Source organism: Bubalus kerabau, chromosome 11 (genome assembly GCF_029407905.1).
Source record: "Bubalus kerabau isolate K-KA32 ecotype Philippines breed swamp buffalo chromosome 11, PCC_UOA_SB_1v2, whole genome shotgun sequence".
Taxonomy (NCBI): domain Eukaryota; kingdom Metazoa; phylum Chordata; class Mammalia; order Artiodactyla; family Bovidae; genus Bubalus; species Bubalus kerabau.
This window is the reverse complement of record NC_073634.1, coordinates 18,381,149-18,399,374: the sequence shown is the minus strand read 5'-3', so window position 1 is coordinate 18,399,374 and position 18,226 is coordinate 18,381,149. Positions and strand designations below refer to the sequence as shown.

Sequence of the window (18,226 nt, the reverse complement as noted above, 5' to 3'; positions counted from 1 at the left end):
AGCCCAGTGCAAGCCAGGGACCAGGCAGGTGTAGAAGGTCAGCCCCCAACCTGTTGAGGTTGGATGGCAACTCAGGAAGATGGGCACTGGAAGAAAGCAGAGATCAGAAAGGTTTCCTGAGGAGCCAGGCCACTTGGGCGGTGGTGGTGGTGGTATGATGAGAGGGGGCAGTGGCCAAGTATTTCTAGGAGAGAAGTTCCCCTTACCAGGAGAGGCATAATTTGGTCCTGGGCTTGCTTTAGGCCCTCCCACCAAGTACACATTACCAGTCAAAGAGCCAATATCCCCAGGGGAGGATGAGCCAATAGAGACAAAATTAGACATCTAAAAAGTGCAGCCAAAATGAAATAAACACATTGAACAGCCTATGTGAAAAAGAAGTAAAGGGGCATAGGGAGGAAAACTTGTTTTCATAATACATACCCTCAGGAAGATGAGAGGGAAAAACCAAGGAAGATCCCCTGGGCAGCAGTATAAATGGGGAAGGAAAAGAGTATGAGGACTGAGCCTGGGGTTGTTCACAGGGAAGGAAAGGCGAGAACAGTTCTGCAAAGGGGATGAGCAAGCTGCAGCTGGTGGCGTAAAAGCTGTGACATTCTGGAAGCCAGCTAAACAAAGTGTCAGAAGGAAGAGGGATCAACTGTGCTAAGTGCCACAGACAGGCTGAGACACCGGAGGGCTGAGGGAAGGGACGTGGAGACTGCAGCAAGATGCTTCTCCCAAGGAGTCAGTCCTGAAGAATAGCAGAGACATGGGGTGGGGATTAGGGGTGGGGGAGGGCGCATAAATTATTTGTACACAGCTTGGAAACACTGAGAACTTTCAAAAACAAGTGCAATGATAAATGCATTTGTAATATAACATCGGAGAAGGCGATGGCACCCCACTCCAGTACTCCTGCCTGGAAAATCCCATGGATGGAAGAGCCTGGAGGGCTGCAGTTCATGGGGTCGCTAAGGGTCTGACACGACTGAGCGACTTAACTTTCACTTTTCACCTTCATGCATTGGAGAAGGAAATGGCAACCCACTCCAGTGTTCTTGCCTGGAGAATCCCAGGGACGGGGGAGCCTGGTGGGTTGCTGTCTATGGGGTCACACAGAGTCGAACACGACTGAAGTGACTTAGCAGCAGCATACAGGTACGATTTAACCCACAGTGATCATAAGAGAAGGTCTACTTGCCTTGTTATCTGAAAACTGAAAACTAATCTTAACACTCTACCCCAAGGATCATTCTTTATTTAGTCTGTGGTTTTTTTGAGGGGTTCTGGACACCCTTATGGATCTGATTGAGAGTTTTGAATCCTCTACCCAGAAGAGGTAGTTACATAGCCACATACACCATTTTTTTCCCATGATATTTCGGGTAATCTCACAATCTTCTGAAGCCTAATAATAGATCCTTCTTAGAAATTCTAATTCGCCCAAGACGGCCTGGGATTTCAGTCTTATCTCTCAGTACAGCATATGACTCAGCAAGTGCATTTCTCTGAAGAGCTTTCTTAAGTTTTCTATCAACTCCCTCCTCTTTTTTATCCCTTCTGTCACTTTCTGATGTTCGCATCCCTGGTGCTGTGTTAGGTGAGGCCTTCGTGAGATTAGCTGAGGCGTCTCCGGCCTTCTCTAGAGGGTGCCTCTGTGCGAGCTGCCTCTCCTTCCACCAAAGCTCCCAGTGAGGCGTGTGCTGGACACATCCCCTTACCTTTACCAGCTCCACTATTCTCAAAGCCACTGCTTTCCCTCTGAAAAGCAATGAGAAAGTTGTGGGGGGTCGAATACTTGCCCCAAATTCAGGTCGTAACAGAACCTCAGAATGTGTGCTCATTTGGAAATAGTTAATAACAATTAGTTAGGATTAAGTCATCCTAGATTAGCGTGGGCCCTAAATCCAGTGACTAGTGTCCTTATAAGAAAAGGAGTTGACACACAGAGACACAGGGAAGGAGATGAAGCAGGTGAAGAGGGAAACAGAGGTTAGAATCACGCTGCCACAAGCCAAGGAAGGCCAGGAACCCCCAGAAGCTGGAAGAGGCAAGGAAGGTTCTTCCCTGGAGCCTTTAGAGGGAGCATGAAACACCTTGATTTCAATCTTCTAGCTCTAGAACTAAAGAGAATAGATTTCTATTGTTTGAAGAAACTAAGTTTGTAGCAATTGGACATAGCTGCCCCAGGTAACAAATCCAGCAGTCTTACCTAGAAAGACCAAGGCAACGCTGAGAACACTCAGACAAACACGCCTCCTGGACCCTTACCTGGCTTCTACTAATCCTCTTCCCATTTCAGTTCAGGAAGCACTAAATGAACAGCTGTCAGGTCTCAGCCTGTCTCCACTCAGTATGGTGACGTCCAGCCCTCTCATTGTTTCTGTCCAGTCAGTAAGTCATGTCCAGTTCTTTGTGATCTATGGACTGCAGCACACCAGGCTTCCCCGCCTTCGCTATCTCCCAGAGTTTGCTCACACTCACGTCCATTGATTCGGTGATGCCATCCAACCATCTCATTCTCTATCGCCCCCTTCTCCTTGCCTCATATGTAGAAGTTTTCAATTCAAATCTCTCCATATTTGCCTTAATGGGGTATGGCTTGTGTGTCATGATAAAGAACATTTTCTCTACCCCCAAGCTTATAAAAATGTTTTCCATCAAGTGCTTTTATGGCGTACATCTTCCATACAGTAATGATGACAAGGATGATGATGGCGGCTATACTCAAACAGCGCTTGTTGTGCCAGTGATCACACAGCTACTCACCTAACCCTCACAGCAGTCCCGTGAGGCGCTAACATCATCCCTATTTCATGAACGTGGAGAACCAAGTGGTTTGTAACTTGCTCAGGTCATATAGCTGGTGGCTGGGGGAGGCAGCCTAGAAGCCCAGGCTGCCTAACCCCAGAATCTATGCTCTTACCTACAACATCATCCTGCTTCTCAAGGCATTTCAATTTAAATATTTTAACCAACTACTTGAATTTATTTTGGTTTAAGGAGTGAAGCAGAGCTTTCATTCGGAGTCCCAAATGCTTGGCCAACTATTTCAATGCATATTGAATATTTTATTTTATCCCACAGATTTAAAATGCCATCCTTATCATGAACTAAATTCTCATACTTACTTGAGTGTTTCTGAACCCTCTCTCCTGTTTCATTTCATTCCTGTAGCATATGTTAACTCTTTATATAATAAGGATATTATTAGCTTTTTATCTTTCCTACTTGTTACAAATATTTTGTCACATATTTTTTTCATGAAGTCATAAAAATTCCTTCAAGTTTTCTTTTCTTGCTTCAAAGTTCAGGAAATTTGGTAGGTACTCACTTGTATTCCTAGTTTTTCTAGGAGATGAAAAAATATTTAGCATATATTTAGCCCATTTGGAATTCATTTGGTGTATCATAAAATAATCTAAGTATATTTTTTGAGCCTGAATGTTTAGAGGGATTTCACTTTAACCAGTATAAATAGCCCTGCAGTCCCTCACTTCCTAACTAAACCAATGCCAAGCCACCAACTCTACGTCGTGACTTCTAAATCCCTAACCCCACCTCCAGTCATTCCAGTCATGTGGCGCTGCTGTTGCACTCCCTTTCCTAAACCTATTTCTCACATCATGTACCACGGAATGCAGCAAGCAGTGTGTGACTGTGGGGAACCACCACCAGCCCCTGAGGAGAGGTGAAGTTTTCTCACCTGGAGGAGCAACAATCCTAATCTCCACAAAGAGGAAAACTTAACTATTCTCTTCCCCAACACTAACCTTGATGTCCTTGGCCAAGTCTCCCTAAAACTTTGGCCAAAAGCATAAGGCGTTGGCCCTTTGAATCCTGGCGGTCTTCACAGCAGGAAGGAACAGGATTGCCTCGGGTCCAGTTACAAACACTTCCAGGAGGGCTGGAGGCCAGGAATGAAGCCATTTCCGCCTCCTGGCTTGGCCACATCCCCGTTCCACTTGGAGCTCTCTAAAGAACTTGCTCTGCTTCCTGGCCTGATAACCCTGACCCTTGGCTTCCCCACACCTCAGTTATCACAGAAAGGTAGGCAGCTTAACATTGTCTTTTTTCACTCTTTCAGCAAAAGAAGAAAAAATTCTTTGCACGAGGAAATGGCATGCACAAGCTTTAGGTTAAATAGGCCAAACTTCAGACTTCACATCTTGGCTTGACTAGTTGTGAGCTGTGAAAGATCAGCTTTATTAGTTTCTCTGGCGAGCCACAGATACTGTTTTCAGCAGTAAAACAGAGATAATATCTACCTCACAGAGACAGAATCCATATGGAATACATCCACTCCCTCCACTCTTCTCCCTCAGGTAAGCCCTGCCACCACCTGCTCTACGACTTCAATCGAGTTGGCAATCTTTCCCACCAGCCATTAACACTACCTCCCTCCTTCCCCAAAGAGAAATCCACACAAAGAACAACATCCATAAGAAAGAATACATATTGTATGATTCTGTTTATACAACAATCAAGAGAAAGCAAAATTGAACTGTGGGGACGGAAATCAGAAAGCAGTTGCCTGGTAGAAGGGAAAGGGTGGTGGTTCAGTTGACTGGAAAGGGGAATAATAGAACTTTCTGTGGTGATGAAATGTTCCATACCTGTTTTGGGAAGTGGTTCTATAAGAATACACAATGTCAAAACATATCAGAATTACACTTAAGACTTGTGCATTTTCTTATATGTAAATTATACCCTAATTTGGGGGAAAAAAAAACAAAACACCTTTGTCATATATAATTCAAATGCACAGTAACATGATGGGGGAAATATGCTGTTTAATATAAATCTTCTGACAAACTTCAAGGCATGATTCACTCAAAAAGACACGCCTAAATGTGATTCTTATCTTTGGTTCCAACAAGCTATATAACCGGCCAAGTTACACATTCTCTCTGGGTCTCGTATTCATACTCTGTAAATGAGGACTCTTCAGTACCCACCTCAAATACTGTATGCCCTGTAAAAGATCTCTAGTCTTTCCCATTCTGTTGTTTTCCTCTATTTCTTTGCATTGATCGCTGAGGAAGGCTTTCTTATCTCTCCTTGTTATTCTTTGGAACTCTACATTCAGATGCTTATATCTTTCCTTTTTGCCTTTACTTTTCACTTCTCTTCTTTTCACAGCTATTTGTAAGGCCTCCTCAGACAGCCATTTTGCTTTTTTCAATTTCTTTTTCTTGGGGATGGTCTTGCTCCCTGTCTCCTGTACAATGTCATGAACCTCCGTCCACAGTTCATCAGGCACTCTATCAGACCTAGTCCCTTAAATCTATTTCTCATTTCCACTGTATAGTCATAAGGAATTTGATTTAGGTCATACCTGAATGGTCTAGTGGTTTTCCCTACTTTCTTCAATTTAAGTCTGAATTTGGCAATAAGGAGTTCATGATCTGAGCCACAATCCACTCCCGGTCTTGTTTTTGCTGACTGTATAGAGCTTCTCCATCGTTGGCTGCAAAGGATATAATCAATCTGATTTCAGTACTGACCATCTGGTGATGTCCTTGTGTAGAGTCTTCTCTTGTGTTGCTGGAAGAGGGTGTTTGCTACGACCAGTGCGTTTTCTTGGCAAAACTCTGTTAGACTTTGCCCTGCTTCATTTTTACTGCAAGGCCAAATTTGCCTGTTACTTCAGGTGTTTCTTGACTTCCTGCTTTTGCATTCCAGTCCCCTATAATGAAGAGGACATCTTTTTTGGGTGTTAGTTCTAGAAGCTCTTGTAGGTACTCAAAGAACTGTTCAACTTAAGCTTCTTCAGCGTTACTGGTCAGGGCATAGACTTGGATTACCGTGATACTGAATGGTTGGCCTTGGAAATGAACAGAGATCATTCTGTTGTTTTTGAGATCGCATCCAAGTACTGCATGTTGGACTCTTGTTGACTATGATGGCTACTCCATTTCTTCTAAGGGATTCCTGCCCACAGTAGTAGATATAATGGTCATCTGAGTTAAATTCACCCATTCCAGTCCATCTTAGTTCACTGATTTCTAGAATGTCGATGTTGACTCTTGCCGTTTCCTGTTTGACCACTTCCAATTTGCTAGATTCATGGACCTAACATTCCAGGTTCCTATGTAATACTGCTCTTTACAGCACTGAATCTTGCTTCTATCACCAGTCCCATCCAAAACTGGGTGTTGTTTTTGCTTTGGCTCCATCCCTTCATTCTTTCTGGAGTTATTTCTCCACTGATCTCCAGTAGCATATTGGGCACCTACTGACCTGGGGAGTTCATCTTTCAATGTCCTATCTTTTTGCCTTTTCATACTCTTCATGGGGTTCTCGAGGCTAGAATACTGTAGTGGTTTGCCATTCCCTTCTCCAGTGGACCACATTCTGTCAGACCTCTCAATAGAATGGGAAAACAATAGAATGGGAAAGACTAGAGATCTCTTCAAGAAAATTAGAGAAACTAAGGGAACATTTCATGCAAAGATGGGCTCAAAAAAGGACAGAAGGGGTAGGGACCTAACAGAAGCAGAAGATATTAAGAAGAGATAGCAAGAATACACAGAAGAACTGTACAAAAAAGATCTTCACGACCCAGATAATCAGGAAGGTGTGATCACTCACACTCACCTAGAGCAAGACATCCTGGAATGTGAAGTCAAGTGGGCCTTAGGAAGCATCACTACGAACAAAGCAAGTGAAGGTGATGGAATTCCAGTTGAGCTATTTCAAATACTAAAAGATTGATGCTGTGAAAGTGCTGCACTCAATATGCCAGCACATTTGGAAAACTCAGCAATGGCCACAGGACTGGAAAAGGTCAGTTTTCATTCCAATCCCAAAGAAAGGTAATACCAAAGAATGCTCAAACTACCACACAATTGCACTCATGTCACACGCTAGTAAAGTAATGGTCAAAATTCTCCAAGCCCGGCTTCAGCAATAAGTGAAATGTGAAATTCCAGATGTTCAAGCTGGTTTTAGAAAAGGCAGAGGAACCAGAGATCAAATTGCCAACATCCACTGGATCATCGGAAAAGCAAGAGAGTTCCAGAAAAAACATCTATTTCTCCTTAGACTATGCCAAAGCCTTTGACTGTGTGGATCACAAGAAACTGTGGAAAATTCTGAAAGAGATGGGAATACCAGACCACCTGACCTGCCTTTTGAGAAATCTGTAAACAGGTTATGAAGCAACAGTTAGAACTGGACATGGAACAACAGACTGGTTCCAAATAGGAAAAGGAGTACATCAAGGCTGTATATTATCACCCCGCTTATTTAACTTATATGCAGAGTACATCATGAGAAATGCTGGGCTGGAAGAAACACAAGCTGGAATCAAGATTGCCGGGAGAAATATCAATAACCTCAGATATGCAGATAACACCACCCTTATGGCAGAAAGTGAAGAAGAACTAAAGAGCCTCTTGATGAAAGTGAAAGAGGAGAGTGAAAAAGTTGGCTTAAAACTCAATATTCGGAAAAAGAAGATCATGGCATCTACTTTTCCAAGATAAATTTTGGAATAGTTGGAGTGTGTGTATGTATATATATATATATGTATGTATAGTAAGTCATGAGAGTAGTGAGATATTATCATACATGGGGAAACAGTGGAAACAGTGTCAGACTTTATTTTTCTGGGCTCCAAAATCACTGCAGATGGTGACTGCAGCCATGAAATGAAAAGATGCTTACTCCTTGGAAGGAAAGTTATGACCAACCTAGATAGCCTACTCAAAAGCAGAGACATTACTTTGCCAAAAAAGGTTCGTCTAGCCAAGGCTATGGTTTTTCCTGTGGTCATGTATGGATGTGAGAGTTGGACTGTGAAGAAGGCTGAGCGCCGAAGAATTGATGCTTTTGAACTGTGGTGTTGGAGAAGACTCTTGAGAGTCCCTTGGACTGCAAGGAGATCCAACCAGTCCATGCTGAAGGAGATCAGCCCTGGGATTTCTTTGGAAGGAATGATGCTAAAGCTGAAATGCCAGTACTTTGGCCACCCCATGCGAAGAGTTGACTGTTTGGAAAAGACTCTGATGCTGGGAGGGAATGGGGGCAAGAGGAGAAGGGGACAACAGAGGATGAGATTGCTGGATGGCATCACCGACTCGATGGACGTGAGTCTGAGTGAACTCCGGGAGCTGGTGATGGACAGGGAGGCCTGGCATGCTGTGGTTCATGGGGTCACAAAGAGTCGGACACGACTGAGCGACTAAACTGAACTGAACTGTAAAAGATAAACCGTGATAGTGCCAAGAACATAGTAAGCACTTGATACATGTTCATCGTTTTCCCTTCCTCTTCCATTTATAAACAGCAAATGGGATGCAACAGCACAATACTTATATTTTTTTCCCAAAATGACTGTAAGTTATCAAAGAGGAAAAAGGGGAGGGGATATGAAGGGAACAGGGAAGAGCAGAAAAAGAAAAAAATGAACAAATAACATTAGAACTCATCCTGAGGAAAGAAGCATATACATATGGATTTATCTATAAGGATATTCATGGCACTGTTAATAGTAGTAAATTAACAGTAGAAAACTGGAAAATGGAACAGGGACTAATTACACAAAAACACAAAACTAAGTTTTATGACAGATTAATAAAAGTATGTATAATCCAGACATTTATATAAATATCTACTATTACAGAAAAGCATTCTTGAGCTATACTAATCTATGCGTTAGTCAAAATTAGGACAGACAGAAAAGGCAGGAAATGATAAAGCTAGTATAACTACCCACACATTCTCTTATTACAAATAGTGAGAAAAACAATTTATAGCTGATTTATCCTGTGTCTGTATTAAAATGAGTATGAATTTACACACACACAATAGAAAAAAATTTAAATGAAAACAATCATATCTATAAAGTAGAAAAAGAATAGACAAAAAGAGAATTTTAAAGCAAGTTAAAATAGAACGAGGTCAGGTAGTGTCAAACATAAGAATATCAGAGTTTTTTTTAAAGACACCTGTTGCCAAACTTGCATAGTCAAATTAAGTAAAATTATTTTAGTCAAGATAAAAATATTCCAGACAATCTGTCAATTGTCTCTGTCCATGCTGACGAGTGGTGGGAAAGCATGATGACAGACACAAGCATGTCACAAAGCTAAATATGACTAAGCCCCCACTAGCCTTGAAGACCTTCCTTCAATGATGACTTAATCACTATGGAGCGAGTTTACCCACACCTGCCAGAGACCAAACATTGCCATCAGCATTCTGTGACACTTCTGGAGAGGGCTATTCACAGGGCCTTATATAAACTAGCAAATTATCTCACTGTGGCTATTTCTCCATCTAAATACCCAAAAGTTCTCTATTATAAATTGCTAGAGATGATCCTTTGACCTGAACATGTCATTGGTTATCTAGCCTTTATGTTCTCAGTATTATTTCCCCAAATCCAAATGTAAAAATTAAGCAAAGAGCCATAACATCTGGCATCATTACGCCACCGTATGCTTCTCTAAGTGCTTTGTTTACAAGCAGTATTTTTTCTAACAGGAACGATTCTCACTGCTCCTGTGTATGTCAGCAGTGCTGTGAGAAGGAAGTCTAACGAATCTGCAGGCCACCCTTAACTGTTTCTAAAACTACTGAACTTTTATAAAAACTAATTTCAAACTCATCAAAAGGAGGTTTGGTTCATATTATGAATTTGAAGAACAGAAGAATTATAGGAATAAAAGAAACTAAAATATTAGCTGGCCATGAATTTAAACTAAATTCTAATAATTTTCTTTAGGTAGGAAACTACTAAATTTTCACTTAAATTAGAAATCATATAAGTTAAATAATCTGCTAAAACAGGTACAGGATTAGAAAATTTTCAATGGGAATCAGAATACAATTTTACTATGGGTGAAAATTCTTATAATTAGATTTGCTGGAAGGAGTAAAAAAACTGAACATGATCACTAAAATACATTTGGAAAATCTACTTAAAATAAAAATTTTGATATCTGGCTAAATTTTGTAAAGTTTAAAAATAAAATAAAATTAAAAAAAATAAAAATTAAATGAAAGCACCTCAATTTATGCTGGGAGAAGGTTTTGTTCTTTTACTTTTTTTTCCTTTTCTGAAAACTGCTCAAAATGTATCTTTGTGCATTCTGAACAAGCTTCATGAAAGGAAAGGAAAAAAAAGAATTTACTTCAGGTGCAAAATGGAATATACCAGCAATGCAGCTTATTCACCTTTTCTCTGAGGCTTCCCTGGTGGCTCAGATGGTAAAGTGTCTGCCTGCAATGCAGGAGACCTGGGTTCGATCCCTGGGTCGGGAAGATTCCCCTGGAGAAGGAAATGGCGACCCACTCCAGTATTCTTGCCTGGAGAATTCCATGAACGGAGAAGCCTGGAGGGCTACAGTCCATGGGGTCGCAAAGAGTTGGACACAATTGAGCGACTTCCCTTTCTTTTCATTTTCCTTCACTGAGATATCAGATGGAGAAGAAATGGCAACCCACTCCAGTATTCTTTCTTGCCTGGGAAATCCCATGGACAGAGGAGCCTGGCAGGCTACAGCATATAGGGTCACAAAGAGTCAGACACGACTGAAGCAACTAAGCAAGCATGAGATTTTAGAACAGCCTTCATGAAGCTTCCTCAGTAAATAAGGGCCTTTAAAAAAAATTATAGTTGAGGTAAACAAGAAACAGGCGCTTTGGAATCTCTGTTCCAGCCTCAGTGGTTTGGCAACATACTGAGACCTGCTCAGAGCCTAGGGGCTGAGTGAAGAAGAGAAGAGCCATCAGAACAGTGAACAGGACAAGTGCAAGATGATGGGGGATGGGGGGAAGGAGCATGCAGAGAGACCAGCGAGGGTTCCTATCCTCTCTAGGATGAAAAATTCTGCTATGCTTCCAAACATGTTTTAAGTGATCTTCACTCAAAGCTCAAGTCCCTTCTTTCTATACTGGATGGTCAATATATAGTAGTTAAAAAGGCCAAAATAAAATAAAAACAAGGAAAAGACAAGTAATTGAAGGGGTCAACATAGCTCCTGTAAGTAGGTATATCGTTCTACTTAAAAAGTCACAAAACTGGCTTCCCATGTGGCTCAGCTGGTAAAGAATCCACCTGCAATGAGGGAGACCTGGGTTCAACCCCTGGGTTGGGAAGATCCCCGGAGAAGGGAAAGGCTACCCACTCCAGTATTCTGGCCTGGACAATTCCATGGACTGTATAGTCCATGGGGTTGCAATGAGTTGGACACAACTGAGTGACTTTCACAAAGTCGCAGATCTTTAAGTGAACTGCCCAGAACCTGAGCTTTAAAACAATTTAGCTGATTATATAGCTGAATTTGCAAAAGCATGCATACAGATGGAGGGCTGCAGCTAAAAAAAAACAAGGACCAGACACAAGGTAAATTTTGGAATAGTTGGAGTGCGTGTATATATATATATATATATATATATATATATATATATAGTAAGTCATGAGAGTAGTGAGATATTATCATATATGGGGAAACAGTATCAGACTTTATTTTTCTGGGCTCCAAAATCACTGCAGATGGTGACTGCAGCCATGAAATTAAAAGACGCTTACCCCTTGGAAGGAAAGTTATGACCAACCTAGACAACATATTCAAAAGCAGAGACATTACTTTGCCAACAAAGGTCCGTCTAGTCAAGGCTATGGTTTTTCCTGTGGTCATGTATGGATGTGAGAGTTGGACTGTGAAGAAGGCTGAGTGCTGAAGAACTGATGCTTTTGAACTGTGGTGTTGGAGAAGACTCTTGAGAGTCCCCTGGACTGCAAGGAGATCCAACCAGTCCATTCTGAAGGAGATCAGCCTTGGGATTTCTTTGGAAGGAATGATGCTAAAGCTGAAACTCCAGTACTTTGGCCACCTCATGCGAAGAGTTGACTCATTGGAAAAGACTCTGATGCTGGGAGGGACTGGGGGCAGGAGGAGAAGGGGACGACAGAGGATGAGATGGCTGGATGGCATCACTGACTCGATGGACGTGAGTCTGAGTGAACTCTGGGAGCTGGTGATGGACAGGGAGGCCTGGTGTGCTGCGATTCATGGGGTTGCGAAGAGTCAGACACGACTGAGCGACTGAACTGAACTGAACTGATTTCTTATTTCTGTTTTTACATAATTCCAAATTCACTAATAGCATATGCTGATAATTGCAAATATAATGTTACATTTTCGAGCCCCCTGACTTTGTAACCTGTAAGCTCCTGTATGCCCTATCTTTATACAGTCTCTTCACAAATTAACCCCACAAAAGGTCTTTTATACTTAATCCTATTGGATGTAAAACCCAGGGCCTTCAAGACTCCCACAGTTTCTGAAAGGATATAGTAATTTTTGTACTGTTAAGAGTCAACCAGTTCTGACTTCACTCTAAGATGAAGACCATCTTATTAAACAGTACAAGGAAAACGTTAGTCTTCATTTTTATATTGTTCAAACAATCTGAAAGTATATAGATGACTGTTTAATGAGTGAATAAATGAGTATGGGATTTATTCCAGCTATTACACTGAGATAACCAAAGTAATAGATTAACATAAGCATAAGTTTCTGCAAGCCGACTATATACATGTAAACCACATATTACTGAGTCACAGTGATATTTAGTCTATGATCACATAAACATATTTGACATTGGAATGTCAGGATTAATATGTAACTAAGCATATTCAAATATATAAGAAAAGTACTCTTTTATATATTACTTGAGTTTAACAAAATTTTCCTGAGTCAAGGGAACAATTTGTATTCTATAATCAAGTATTAATAGTAAACACAAACTGAAATAACAAAATATGAATACCCTACCTGAGTATCTTTGTATTTGTCTCGTAAGTCCAAGAGCCGATGATAAGCTTTAATGGCTTCAGAAAATTCTCCAACATCAGTGCTAGTGAGAATGTAGTTTTCCCAGATCTGCCAATGTTCATAGTTGCACTTGAGGGCTTCTTGTAATGTTCTAAAAGCTTTTACTCTATTGAAGGTCAAATAAACAAACAAACAAAAAAACCCAATAATGAATAGCCATAGCTAAATAAGCCATACCTAAATGTATAAAATGCTAATGTGAACTTTCTATCAGTCCTGAAACATTCATGTTAATAAACAAAATTAGAGGGCCAAACAACCCGAAACCACCCCAAATTTCCCTAACAGGGAATGGCAAACAAAACAGGTAGAAACTGGGACTTCCCTGGTGGCCCAGTGGTTTAGAATTCACCTTGCAATGCAAGGGACACGAGTTAGATCCTGGTTGGGGGACTAAGATCCCACATGCCTCGGAGCAAATAAGCCCACGCGCTGCAAGTCCTGAGCACACAGGCCGCTACCGAGAGCCCGTGTGCTGCAGTGGAAGACTCTGCACGGTGCAACTGAGACCCAACACAGCCAAATAAACAAATGAATGAATAAATAAAAGTTAGAAATGAAATAAGAATAGGGATACACGAATAAAAACCAAACTGCAAAAGACATTAAAAACAACAAACCAAAAAACCTCAACATGTGACAAAAACTAGTTTCACACAAAGAGAGAATTGATGAACTGGGAGATAATAGTGAGAAATTCAAATGAATTCAGATTAAAAAATAAAAAGAATAATAAAGACACAGAGGGAAGAATGAGAGGTAAGATTCAAGTACACATTCCATAGACATTTCAGAGTAAACAATGCAGAATGTGGTAGGACACTATATTTGAAGAGACAATAACTGAGCATTTTCCAAAACTAAACAAAGATCTAAATTCTATGATCAAAAGTGTATTTTGTGTACTGAGTATTCTAAATAATGGTAAACCAACACCTAGACATATTATGTGAAACGGCAGTACATAAAGGTAATCCTAAAACCTATAAAAGAATGACAGAGAACAGCAGATATTTCATAAGTAGCAAAAGATGATAGAAGACAATAAAACACTACCTATAAAGTGTTAAGTGAAAATAACTGTCAGCCTAAAATTTTATCATCAACTAAACTTAACACTTAGGAATAAATGCAATATCAAAAATTTTAACATGTAGAAAAAACAGGAAACTTTACCACTGGCCCTTACTTAAAAGAACTATTCAAGGGTCCCCTCTTGCAAAAATAATAGGACTTTCAAAGAGAAGAAAAGGGATATAAGAAATATTCAATGATGACAAGAGAAACAAAGGAAGCATGTCAGTAACTTAATTACTGAGAACAAATATAATTATGAGTTGTGTTTTTAGTTAGTAAATCTAAAAGTCTGTAGACTATATTCTTTGCAACTAAATAAAAAATCAATAGTAAGTACAGAGTTAAAAAAACATATGCCTACAAACTTGAAATGCACTCTTAAAGAAATCAATGAGGGTGCAGAAATTCATATTAGAAAGTACAAAATGTTTAGAATTTAAATAAAGTATTATATACTACTATCTGCAAGATACAGCATTTAGAGACAAAAAGCAGTATTTAGAGAAAATTTTATAATTTTTACATGGATTGGTTATAATTATGAAAGATGGGAAATGAGTTAAAATATTCAACTTAATTTGATAGAAGAACACCAAATAATTCTAAGAAAGAAGAAAAGAAATGTTAAGAAAGAAACAAATGATCAACAAAATCAAAAGTTGGCTCTTTGAAAAAAAATAATGAAACAAATGTCTAGCTACATTCCATTCAGTTCAGTCACTCAGTCCTGTCTGACTCTTTGTGACCCCGTGAACTGCAGCACGCCAGGCCTCCCAGTCCATTACCAACTCCCAGAGTTGACTCAGACTCATGTCCATTGAGTCGGTGATGCCATCCAACCATCTCATCCTCTGTCATCCCCTTCTCTTCCTGCCTTCAATCTTTCCCAGCATCAGGGTCTTTTCAAATGAGTCAGTTCTTTCATCAGGTGGCCAAAGTACTGGAGTTTCAATTTCAGCTTCAGCATCAATCCTTCCAATGAATATTCAGGACTGATTTCCTTTAGGATGGACTGGCTGGATCTCCTTGCTGTCCAAGGGCCTCTCAGAGTCTTTTCCAACACCACAGTTCAAAAGCATCAATTCTTTGGCGCTCAGCTTTCTTTATAGTCCAACTCTCACATTCATACATGACCACTGGAAAAACCATAGCCTTGACTTGATGGACCTTTGTTGACAAAGTAATGTCTCTGCTTTTTAATATGCTGTCTAGGTTGGTCATAACTTATCTTCCAAAGAGCAAGCATCTTTCAATTTTATGGCTGCAGTCACCATCTGCAGTGATTTTGGAGCCCAAAATAAAGTCTGCCACTGTTCTATTGTTTCCCCATCTATTTGCCATGAAGTGATGGGACCAGATGCCATAATCTTAATTTTCTGAATGTTGAGTTTTAAGCCAACTTTTTCACTCTCCTCTTTCACTTTCATCAAGAGGCTCTTTAGTTCTTCTTCTCTTTCTGCCATAAGTGCGGTGTCACCTGCATATCTAAGGTTATTGATATTTCTCCTGGCAATCTTGATTCCAGCTTGTGTTGCACTCAATATGCCAGCAAATTTGGAAAACTCAGCAGTGGCCACAGGACTGGAAAAGGTCAGTTTTCATTCCAATCCCAAAGAAAGGCAATGCCAAAGAATGTTCAAACTACTGCACAATTGCACTCATCTAACACACTAGCAAAGTAATGCTCTAAATTCTCCAAGCCAGGCTTCAACAGTATGTGAATTGTGAACTTCCAGATGTTCAAGCTGGATTTAGAAAAGGCAGAGGAACCAGAGATCGAGTTGCCAGTATCCGTTGGATCACTGAAAAAGCAAGAGAGTTCCAGAAAAACATCTACTTCTGCTTTACTGACTATGCCAAAGCCTTTGACTGTGTGGATCACAACAAACTCTGGAAAATTCTGAAAGAGATGGGAATACCAGACCACTTGACCTGCCTCCTGAGAAATCTGTATGCAGGTCAAGAAGCAACAGTTAGAACCAGACATGGAACAACAGACTGGATCCAAATTGGGAAAGGAGTTCGTCAAGGCCGTGTATTGTCACCCTGCTTACTTAACTTATATTCAGAATACATTATGAGAAATTCCATTAGAATTTAGAAAAATGGTATAAATAAAATTAGTAGTATTTTAAAAAATCATGAGAACATCACAAACAAATCATGCAAAATGATTTAACAAGTACAAAGCCAAATAAACCAATAAAAATGAAAACCAGGTTAGGTGGTTTTTACAGAAAAAGTTTATCAAGCCATCGCAGAATCCTTGCCTTATCCAAGCTACTTCAGAAAATAGAAAAAGACTTAAGAACTTGATATTGACAAGGAAATCAACAAAACTTCATGTCACCTATTTTAAAAGTTAAACATCTTAACTATCAGAAAGATTCTTAATGCTTTACTCTACTGGCTGAACAAACACTATAGCTCCCTTAAAGATCAAAAATGTTTTACTGGACAGCTATAGCAACCTCTTTCAAGGGTAAGCTATCTGTCCTTCTCCAACAGCCTTTTTGCATTTGCTTTGCGAACTTAAGACCACGAGGTCCACATCTCTTTTCCTGCTGAGCCTCAAAGTGTTTCATCAAGACTTCCCTTTTGCTGACTTCAAGGCAAATTTTAGAGGTGATGATGGAGGTTCTTCTGGCTGATCCAGGCCATTGGTCTGGAAGTCATCCCCTTAAGAACTTAAATAGAAGTGTGCCCATACCATCAGTAACTTTCTCAGCTAGTCACAGAACACACAAATCATTTAATCAACGGTACTGATTGAAATGACTTCTTTACAATTAGTCTTTTAGTCTTTTCATAACAACCAATTCACTGCAGTTTAGTTTTGTATTCTCTACATTAAACAATTTACCTAAAGTTGTCATGGAATGTACTAATTCATTTACCCCCGACCCACCCTCCTTTATAGTTAAAAATGGAAGTACCCCTGCTCTAACACTTCTTCATATTCAGCCATAAATTGTTTCCATATAATTTTCCCCCCCTTTATCCACTCCCTCTGCACACATCAGATGTGATATCAACTGCGGACTGAGATTCCTGAGGTGGACTGAGATTCCCAAGGTCTCCCATCCACATACAGGTAGGGATGAAATTATCGTATTGGAAAAGATGTCAATCAGCAGCATCCCACACCAGGAGGATTATCTTTTTTCCTGTGTGTCCTCCTATCCTCTAATCATAGTTGCTTGGCCCACAAAATTTTTGCAATAAAATTCCATTTTTTTGGAAAGTATGACTTCCTTCTAGGGAGCTTCAATTCTGGATTCATTTATCAAACCATGATGGTATGATAATGCACTATGACAATTATATAGGAAGATGGAAAACTTTCCCATGGGACTGGTAGGGCCATGATGCCTCAGGGAATCAGATGAAAAAGGGAAAAGAGCACTTTAGTGAAGAACCCAGCAACAGCAGAGCGAGAGATGAGGGAGTGTAAAGGGTCACCTTAAGGCAGGGATAGGATTCTTTTGAGAGGAGTAGTAATGATTTGCCCCTGCAGTAACAATCTCATGAGTGAAAAATGAGCTATGTCTGGAGCAGTGGCAGCAAAGAAAGCAAAGTAAAATGGCAAGAATAAAGGAGTGATTTACCTTTGACCTTACAACCCCACTTTTACACAAAACCCTATTCAGAGAGCTGCAGGGAGACAAAACTGTGTCAAAGAGAAGCTAAGGAACAATGTGCAAGAACCACCAAGAGAGAAAGCAATTAGAATTCTTAGGGTTAATGGGATGGAGGACAAGAGGTCGCTACATACACAATGATCAAGATTACTAGAAAAACCCACTGAGAGCATTCCACGGTTATGGCAGGGATTTTCCTTCCCCTTGCTTTACACCAAAAGAGTCTCTAGTGAGTTTTAACACAATCAGTTGCAATCAAGAACACAATATTATTTCCCACAGAGCGTGATGGAACAAACAGTACTTTATTTATGTAGTTATCATCCGAGAGCAGCACAAGCATTTCATGATCTCGACGTAATGTGGATTTATGATATCTCCAGAAATACTCATGAATCACAAAGAAAACTAAGTTTGAAAATAAGGGCAAACAAAGATGGAAATATATCTATCCTTTCATTTATTTAAAACTAGGATAACAGCCACCCTTGCCTCTTCCCTTCCTTTCTGTAGCCAGTCGGTAAGTCCAGTCGCTTGTCCCCTTGATAAACTGGCATCTGCCCCTTCTTCTTCCAGCCTAGCTGTCTCCTGCCTGCACTATTACAACAGCTGTCTCCTAACTGGTTCCCCAGCCCCCAGTTTCCTCTCTAGTCCATCTCACATAAATTTCCCTCT

General features: G+C 40.3%; 1 protein-coding gene across 3 annotated transcripts in view; it reads right to left on the bottom strand.

Annotated features, from left to right (window-relative positions):
• Positions 1-18,226, bottom strand: part of TTC27 (tetratricopeptide repeat domain 27) — a 178,122-nt gene that overhangs the window by 16,366 nt on the left and 143,530 nt on the right. For all 3 annotated transcript variants that reach the window (XM_055539763.1, XM_055539761.1, XM_055539762.1), the window contains exon 16: positions 12,774-12,939. In XM_055539763.1, coding sequence (XP_055395738.1) covers positions 12,774-12,939 — 166 coding nt within the window. The remainder of the gene's footprint in view (positions 1-12,773; positions 12,940-18,226) is intronic.